Source organism: Adiantum capillus-veneris, chromosome 7 (assembly GCF_014529385.1).
Source record: "Adiantum capillus-veneris isolate H3 chromosome 7, ASM1452938v2, whole genome shotgun sequence".
Classification (NCBI taxonomy): Eukaryota; Viridiplantae; Streptophyta; class Polypodiopsida; order Polypodiales; family Pteridaceae; genus Adiantum; species Adiantum capillus-veneris.
Window position 1 is genome coordinate 14655505 of NC_140937.1, and position 9924 is coordinate 14665428.

The following is a 9924-nucleotide window of genomic DNA, read 5'->3' on the forward strand; positions in this document are numbered from 1 at the left end:
ATCTAGACTTTGTTTATAAAAAATATAAAAGCCTGATGGTCCACCAAAAAATGAATTCATTGCCCAACAAGTAATGATGAAATTTATCCATAGAATAGACCATGCCCAACAGTTCACGTTTTGGTGGTGGTATAGCCTTTTTCGGTGTCTTCGATATGTATGTGGGTGTAGTTGATGGGAAAATCCAAGTCTCCATCTAGTTGAGCTAAAATTGTACCCAATGTTGTGCCTGATGCATCGATGTGCACATGAAAGTATCCCACTTAGGCTATCGGAGCACCGATTGACTGCAAATTAGCTGCTTTGATGCTTGAAAGGCCTTTTGACATGCACTCAACCATTGAAACATGATATCCTTCCTGGTAAGTGCATATAAAGCATTAGCTTTCTTTGCAAATTTCTCCATAAATTGGTGATAGAAGTTGACATACCCCAAAAAGCTACTGACTTCATTGGCAAACTTTGGTGTTTTGGCTTTCATAATTGGTGTTATCTTGTCCACAACCATTTCCATACCTTTGCTAGACATGACATGTCCTAAAAAGTTTTATGTGTATACAACAAGCACACATTTGTAAGGATTCAAGCTGACTCGTTTCTCCTTGCATTTGATAAACACAAGTTTCAAACATTCCCAGTGCTTTTTCATGGCTGAATAAATGGTAAAATCATCCACAAAGATTGCCCATGAACTTATAAAGGTAGTCCTTGATGCATCATTGCTCTTTCTAAAAAGTGGTGGGGGCATTGCATAATCCAAATGGCCTCACCAAATACACTAATGCTTCCCATTTTGTTATGAATTTCATTTTCTTCCTATCCTTAAGGGCCAAGGCTATTTGGTTATACCCACTATAGCCATCCAAAAAACTATACATCTCATGCCCAACCACTCGATCAAGTATCATACTTATAAATGGTAGAGGAAATGGATCCTCGATAGTCTAATTGTTCAGTTTCCTAAAACCCGCACACATGTAGCTTCCCATTATTCTTGGGAACCACCACTATAGGAAACAACCAATCGGTGCTTTCTACTCTAGCAACATGAATCCTGCTTTGAGAAAACTATCAATTTCCTTTTCACTTTATTTGCATAATTATGTTAATATGTACTACTATATTTGTATTTGTCTTGCATCAATCTTAGTGGGATCCTTTGTTAATTTTATATATGTGTGGTGCCATGATGTTGTAGCGTTTGGCATCCACAAGAAGAAACATGAATTTTTTGAGCAATGCTCATGAAAGTGTGAAGAGTGCACGAATGTGGTGCGTGTGCAGAGAGAGAGAGAGAGAGAGAGAGAGAGAGAGAGAGAGAGAGAGAGAGAGAGAGAGAGAAGAGGATGTGGGTGGAGCAGATCACCACAATATGTGTGAGAACCCCTTATTCTTCTATCTAGTAAAGAATAATGTGTGTAAAAGTGATGGGCAGTCAAATGCCTTTGGCATGTCCGATCGGGGTAAGTGGCACACTGTCTTTACCCCGACAATATCCCACTTAAAGGCGAATGTGCTGATAAGTTGTACTACTATAGGATATAGCAATATTTACAAGAGGTATAGGGAGGAATCTCTTCTTAACCTATGTCTACTAGCTCTTTCAAAGTCAATGCATGCCACTATATAGGCTCTAGCGGTGTGTGGAAGCATATATCCCTACTAGAATCAGCATGCATATCGTGCAGCTATCCTATAATGACTTGCACTGCTCCATGATGCATCATGCTAATGTCAGTTATCACACAATTGACGATTCCAACTGCAAACTCTCACTGCAACTGCTATGTCAGGTCTCGATACAAAGAGGTGGTACATGAAAGTCCCAAAGGCTAATGATAAACACGTAATTTTTGCCAACATATCCATGCCATGTGCATTGACCTTTGCCAATCTATTTGCAATAGGTATCTCAACCTTCATCGCATCACCACCAAAACTAGTCATGTATGGATGTGTCAAGCCTAACTCTGGGGTAGTCGCTACTCCCTCATCGTCCATAGGGACTGCATCCACATGTTATGGCATCCACAATTAATGGCCATCTGCTTTAGTACCCCTTATTGTATTATGTGTGCATTTGTCAAGGTTCGATGCGTGTCATTATTGGATTGAAGGAATGTGGGGTACCATGGGTGGATTGCACTACAAGTTGAGTCGGTTCATAAAACACACGTGTGTGTAAAGTTTGTTACTTTGAGGGGGGGTTGTTGAAGTAAGTGCATGGAAACTATCCCTTGAGAGCAACAAGGGTGAGTTGGGTGGGTTATCTGATGAGGAGTAGATAAAATCCATGTAGACCAATCACATGGAGAAAGTTTTATTTGTAGAGCCTCTTTAAAGTCCTTGGTACACGTCCACGTATACATCACAAGTGTGAATTTCTACAGTCCTTGACTTTATCATGCTCATGAGAAGGAAATTGAGTTTGGTGAGAGTTTTGCTTCGACTTGTTTGTGCATGACTACCATTTGTAGCATTTGTTTCAATGACAGATGTCATAATGGTTGGAATGCACATCAATTGGACATACAAGTTGATTTTTTGAATGGTGCTTTACATATGTATCATACCCTCGTGGCTTGTTGAAAAAGGGTAGGAAAACATGGTATACAAGCTTAAGAAGGATTTGCATAGTTTAAATCAAGCTCCATGTGCTTGTTATGAAAAGATGCATGCTTATTTGGCTATACATGGTTTTCACAATAGTCCAACTAAGAGTACCTTGTATGTCAAGGGTGCGAATGATGTATTTCAAATCATTGTGCGTTATGGTGATGACATGTTGCTCTGTGGATTGAATGAGGGACATAAATTGCTGATTTTAAGGTTGATCTAAATGTCTCTTTTGAGATGTTAGATTTGGGGCTTTTACGTATTTGGCCATATAGTTTTAGCACGTTGATGGAGGTATTGGTTTGTGCTAGATTCTTAAAGGTTGCAAGCCTACTGCTGCTCCTATGCAGATAGGTTTGAAGCTTGCCTTATAGAACTATATGTTCATTATGTAGTCTTGCAAGAGAGCATATTTATGGGTTATGCATTGGAAGGTGGTTAAGCAGACCTTTGCTACTTGAGTGGCACCATACATCTTGGGTTGTTTTCTCTCAAGGGGGGATCATTTTTGCTGGATTTATCAAACTTGGATTGGGTGGGCTGGTTGCTATCTCGTTGCTATGACATATGAGTGTCCTTTAGTGGTTTTTGTTTCATGCTCTTTAGCTCATGCATACCTTGGTGAGCAAGAAGCGTCTTATAGTGGCTAGTCCCAATTGTGAGGCTCAGTACAGGGCAACCTTGGCAATTTTCAATGATAGATAGAGTGCTTTGGTAGCTACAAGGTACCCAATATTCCATGCTCAAAGAAAGCACACCGAGGTGCATTATCATTATGTCCGTGTGAGACTCTATACAGGAGAGGATGGCTTGGCCTATGTATCTATATAGGAAAACCTTGCTGATCTTTTTAAAAGTCTCTGCCTCGTGAGAAGTTCTAAGCTTTCCGTAAAGCTTTGGGGTTACTCCCCTTTGTGGAATGATCGCATAGGGTCTGGAATGACCCTATACATGAATGCTAGTTCATGTTTGCCGCATCACTCTTAGGGGAGATTTGTTACCATATTATGATAGTGATGTGTCAAACACACTTACGACCCTCTTTAGGAAGTTTTTCCCCTGGCTAGTATATATGCCCATCACTTTGGGAGTAAGCCTTATCACAGTCAATAATACTACTTCTTGCATTGTGTGCTCTTGAGCTTCTCCTTCATCTTTCCATCTTCACTTGTATTCGTGCAACAATATTTCTGGCACAACCAACAATATATTCGGTCCGATTCAATTTTTCTTAATTTTGGAATCAATCTTGCTAGTGGCTCTTCAAGTGCTTGAAACAAGCCTAGGTTTAGTGTAACCCCACCTACAAATTTTGAAGCTTACCTTTGGATTTAAATTAGAAGTTAATAAAACCTACAAAAGTTGGAGTAACTTAACATAAAACCTTTAAAAATGGTCAGCCTCTTACATTTTTTGTATGTAGGCCCGTTCAAGTATTTAAGCATTGGACTCCTCTACCCTGAACACTAAGTCCCACGAGGTCTTTAAGACTCCCGAGCATAAGGATCTACAACGAAGAAGAGCACCTTGAATCCACCACCCCCGTTTGGCAGCAAGATGCCTCCACCCATGCATGTGCATTTGTTTGTCCTAAAGGGCAAAACACACCCCTATATGCTGATCCCTGTTGGATAGTGCTCACTAATAATTTGCTGCCTGACCCTTTGATCAAAGTTAACTTTTATTGGTCGCAACTCAATTGCCAGGTTTTTCTCCCTCGGCATCCGCCACCCTCAGCTTGGCTTCTTACAAGATGCATCCCCTCCAGCAGCAGCTAGAATGTGCAGAGTTTTGCAGCAGCAGACTCGAGGGCAACTGGACAAGGCCCTGCAAGCTCTGTTGCACATGCACAAACCGCCTTCTGCCTCTATCTATGTTTCGCTGCTCAGACAATGCAAGCAAGAGAGAGCCCTCGACCAAGCCAAGCAGATACAAGCGCATCTTTCCTACCACCAGATCTCTCTGACAGGCCTGCTTGGAGACTACTTGGTCATGACCCTTGCCTCCTGTGGTGCTCTTGATGATGCTCTTCATGTCTCCTATACATTGCCTTGTCGCACAGTTTACTCCTGGACTGGCATAATCTCTGCTTTTGTTGACCGTGGATGCCCCCTTGATGCCCTTAGGGTGTATCAATACATGCTCGACGATCACATTCAACCTGACAGGTATACCTTTGTTAGCCTTCTCAAGGCATGTGGTAGCATACTTGACAGTGCATCAGGGAAGCAGTTTCATGCTCAAGCTGCAGAAATGGGCATGGCTCGTGATGTCTTTGTGGGAAATACCTTGGTTAGCATGTATGGAAAATGTGGGGAGGTTGTTGAAGCAGAGAAGGTGTTCTATGAGATGCCACTGCGCACCGTGGTGTCATGGAATTCGATGATGTCTGCATATTTGGATGCTGGGCACGGAGAGTTGGGATTGCAGTTATATTCTCAAATGCACACGCTAGATGCAAGCTACGATCATGCGACATCGGTTCTTGCCCTTCAAGCATGTGCCACACTTGTAGAAAAGAGTATCTGTTGTGATAGCAGGCAATCAACTGTGTGTTTACCTTTGGAAATTGGGCGGGCTCTACATGCTGACTTGCGAAGGAAAGGCTTTGCATCCCAGATATTTATTGCTAGCACCTTAGTGAGCTTGTATGGCAAATGTAAGGCTCTTGCTGAGGCTGAGAATGCGTTTTTCTCATTGTCTCACCATGATGTTGTCTCATGGAATGTGATTCTAGCAGCATATGTTGAGCAGGGTCAAGGGAAAGAAGCTCTACAGTTGTATGTGTGGATGCAAAGGAGTGGTACAAGTCCAGACAGGATGTCGTTGATGGTTACCCTTCAAGCATGCGCTGTTCTTGCAGAGAAAGATGAAGCCTGTAGTGTTAAGGAAGGTACTAATGAGCTTGTACCATTGCAGATCGGACAAGCGCTACACTCCGACACTGAAGTAAAGGGTGTTGCATCTGATGCTTTTGTTGCTAATACCATCATAAGTATGTATGGCAAGTGTGGAGCAATTAAGGAGGCTGAGCAGATATTCTGTAGAATTTCATACCACGATGCAGTTGCATGGAATGCAATGCTCTCTGCTTATGTTGAGCAGGGGGACGGAGAGAAATCTCTGAAACTTTACTCGCAGATGCAGCATGAGGGTGTAACTCCAGAGCAACTCACGTTTGTGATTGCAATACAGGCATGTGCTACCATTGCAGAGACAGATGAGTCTCTTCTTGACGGAGGGCGATCTTTGAAGTTAGGGCCGTTGTGGATAGGAAAAGCATTACATGCAGATGCTCGAAGAGAAGGCCTTGAATTGGATGCCATTGTTGGATGCACGCTAGTGAGTATGTATGGAAAATGTGGTGCAGTTTCAGAAGCTGAGCACATGTTTGCCACATTACTTTATTGTGATGTGGTTGCGTGGAATATCATGCTCTCAATTTATGTCGACCAAGGAGAAGGCTGCTTGGTTCTTCAGTTGTTCAAACACATGCAAGAAGAACGAGTGAGTCCAGACCAAATGACTTTGGTAACAGCTATGCAGGCATGTGCCCTCATTGCTGGGATTGAACAATCTATGGAAAAGGAGTCATTAAGAGCTATATCGCTTGAGATTGGTAAAATCTTACATGCTGAGGCTTGTAAAAGAGGGTTCCTGTCACATGCTTTTGTGAAAAACACCCTCATTAATATGTATGGCAAGTGTGGTGCTACTCTAGAAGTGGAGGATCTCTTTCAAGCCATGTCCACAAGGACTGTGGTGTCTTGGAATGCTCTCCTCTCAGCCTATGTAGAGCAGGACCATAGTGATAGAGCGCTGCAGCTACATACACAAATGCAAAAAGAAGGTATTTGCTCAGACCAATTGACCTGCGTGATCACCTTGCAAGCATGTGCCTCCTTGGCAGATAAAGGAACTGCTCTGGAAGAAAACTCAACCAGGATACGGGCATTGAATTTTGGACATTCATTACATGCTGATGCGGTAAAGAAAGGTTTTGCATCAGATGTCATTGTCGCCAATACTCTTGTGAGTGTGTACGGCAAGTGTGGCGACAGTGGGCAAGCAAAGTATATGTTTGACGTCATGCCAGAGCGAACTGTTGCATCATGGAATGTGATGCTTGCAGTGTACTTAGAGCAGGGCCAAGGAGGCGAGACATTGGAGTTGTACAGACAAATGAAAAACCAAGGGCTGATACTGGATCATGTTACACCTATCTGTGTCCTCCAAGCCTGTGGGTTGGTAGGAAGCTTAAAGTTATGTGAACAGATCCATTTTGACATTGTTTCTGGAGGGTATGATTACTATTCGTCCTTAAATGCGCCATTAATTCATGCATATGGGAGTTGTGCAAGCATGGAGCAAGCCCGAGAATCTTTTGATAAGATTGTGAAGCCTGATGTCACATCATGGAATGCATGCATTGCTGGCTATACAGGAGAAGGAAATCACTTGGCAAGCTTTTGCATGTTTGAGGAACTCAAGCTTGCAGGACTGAAACCAGACAAAGTGACATTTACGTCAATGCTTTCTGCCTGTAGTCACTCTGGTTTGCCACTGGACAGTCTTGAATATGTTGAATCCATGGGTAGAGATCATTATCTTATGTTAGACTTGATGCATTTTGGCAGCATGCTGGATCTTCTTGGCCGTGCAGGGGACTTCAATAGATTAGAGAACATGCTGAACAAAGTGCCAATTCTTGCTGATCTGGGTATTTGGCTGTGCTTGTTGGGTGCCTGTTGTACTCATGGAAATCTGGACCTCGCAAAGCGGGCCTTTGAGCATGCAGTTGCTCTGGAACCCAAGTGGAGTACCTTGTATGTTCTAATGGCAAATACATTTGCAAATATTCCTCAATTTGAAGAACTAGGTGATGGGGAAACTCACAAAAGGCAACCTGATTCCTTTTTTAATGGAAGCTGGTCAGATTCTTGTGCAAGTGCTTGTTGACGTAACGTTCAAAGCTTGTATGATTTGTAGAAGCTGAAGCGATTGATAGCTCCGATAAAAGTACAAGCATGTGAGTTTGCATAAAAAGCGAACAGTGAAAACAGGGCTTGGGATGCAAAACCGTAGCGGGGAGATGGATAAAGACTTTAGAGAACAACTACTTTGTCTTGGAGACGGCTTACTTCATAAGGCTATGGTTTGGAGGAGCGTCTGTTCTTTGATGACACTCTATCACCAGTGAATGACGAAAGGCCATAATACAGGTTTATCTCTCCAGGAGCAATCTCGCTGCACTTAGCAGATGCCCATCTGTTGCATTTGGGTGGATCAATCCTGATTAATCACGGCGGATAAGTCGTCTGAAGAATATAAATGCCCCTGGCAAAGACAACATGCCATCAGAGATGTTGTCACAGGAAGAAGCATGTAGTTGTAGCTCATTATTTTGTACATAAATACAGAAATGTGTTAAGTGATTCAGAAATTATGAATATTCTTTACATGTAAGATGCAATTAGACAAAAGTAGGTGGCCTGAAAGCTTGGTTGTTAATAACCATAGTGGGTGGATTCCCTGTTTGTAGCCAAAAAGCCCCACAAGAACCTTAGGGCTACTTGAGTTCTCAAGAGTTGATGCAGTTTTCAAGGTATCGAAGACGAGAGTGGGCCTACGTGCAAGATACTTTTGATACTCGACCGTCTAGGAAACACATGACATCAAGAATAAGGGAATGCTCACTTTTATGGCCTAGAAATGTAACCATGCTGGTTGTGGCATAGTTGCAAAACAAAAGGTGAAGTTGCAAACAAGCCTTGCTTTTGTTTGTACCTGATGCTGACGTACGGAAAAGTAACTGATAACTTAGTCTCGTGATGAAGTTACAATTAAGCCTTGCTTGTGGTCATACATGAGGCTTAATTATTGGAAAAGTAACTGATAACTAAGCCTTGTGTGTGGATGCTCTAATGCAGCATGATTGGAGGCTTTAGAAATGCTCAAACTAGTGTGGTTAAACAGGAGGTTTCCCAGAGCAAATAACACAACATGATGAAATCTTCACCAGTGACTGCATCACATGCCAAACTTCTGTGGACTTGGATGTGACACTCAAACCGCATGACTCGGCGGGCCATCTAACAACATCAATGATCTCATGGCCTGGGCTTGCATTGTGTACAAGTTGTGTGGGGTCAAGGTCCATTTGTGAGTTCAAACTCTAAAGGCCCCATGACTATATGACACCTCTACTGTCAAATGGGATCAACAGTCCCAAAGAGACGATGCAGCGGGATAAGATATCCACCGTCCCGTCTGGAAGCAAATTACAATTGAAATCATCGCTGTGATCTCATTTAAAGTGAAGTCCAAGTAACCCAATGCAATTTCAAATAATGTGATCTCATTTAAAGTGAAGTCCAAGTAACCCAATGCAATTTCAAATAAAGCGAACCATCATCTGCCCAAAGTGAACTCATGTATTCTCATGTAAAAGCCACCCCGCGTTCTTTCCTTTACATTTACAATGCTCACATATAAACCAAGAAAAAGTATGTGTTAGCTTCTTGGTAAGATGTTCACTCTAACACAAGAAGTGGTGGCTTCAACCCTAGAATGCACGGTGATCGAAATTCCAAGATGTTTGGTCCGTTCCGTCTTTGAGAAGCAATTGATAGCATTTGCGTATGCAGAGTATAGTTTCCTACGACGTTAAACTTCTCTTCTCTTCTTCTTCTTCTACCCCCCTCTCTCTCTCTCTCTCTCTCTCTCTCCAACTTTGACATGGTATCAGAGCCTAGGCGCTCTTCCCTCCCCAAAATGCTAGCGTTTGCAAGCGCCGACGGCGGCAGCAAGGCGACCCCGGAGACGGGTGTAGGCGACCCTCCCCTATGGCGTTTCAAAACGCTGCTGCGACCTGACCACCTCTTCCGCAACGCTTCTTTGTCTTAGCGTTTTAAAATGCCGTCTGTAGAGTATGGTGGGCGCCTTAGGGTAGCGATTAGGTTGAACAGTGGACAGCTTCAACACTAAGTGACACCTATATTTAAGAGGGGAGGGGGTAATGGGATCAAGGGCGGGGAAGTTCACGAACGAAGATCGAAAAGATCACAGCCGTAGATGTTTGCTCAAAAACTAAAGCTGGACACGCACTAAACTTGGACAACATGGACAATGCATATCAACTCACAATATTACATCGTAAAAACGGTCTGGGATACACAATGTGCGTGTAGGTGAGGTGGTTAGCTCATGTGACCCTAAACATGGACCCCCCAAGTTAGGGTTCAAATCGCGACGATCTCCTTTTTGCGCTGGCCAGGTTTAGTGTGCCTCGAGATCCCGTCCCCCAAC

The 9924-nt window shown here is 42.9% G+C and overlaps 1 protein-coding gene across 1 annotated transcript; it reads left to right on the forward strand.

Annotated features, from left to right (window-relative positions):
• The first annotated feature begins 4124 nt into the window (after positions 1–4124).
• On the forward strand, positions 4125–9221 carry LOC147453470 (pentatricopeptide repeat-containing protein At2g39620-like). Its single transcript, XM_086515658.1, has one exon. It carries the CDS (start codon positions 4396–4398, stop codon positions 7573–7575), a length of 3180 nt encoding a protein of 1059 aa, XP_086371784.1. The 5' UTR covers positions 4125–4395; the 3' UTR covers positions 7576–9221.
• Positions 9222–9924: the final 703 nt, after the last annotated feature.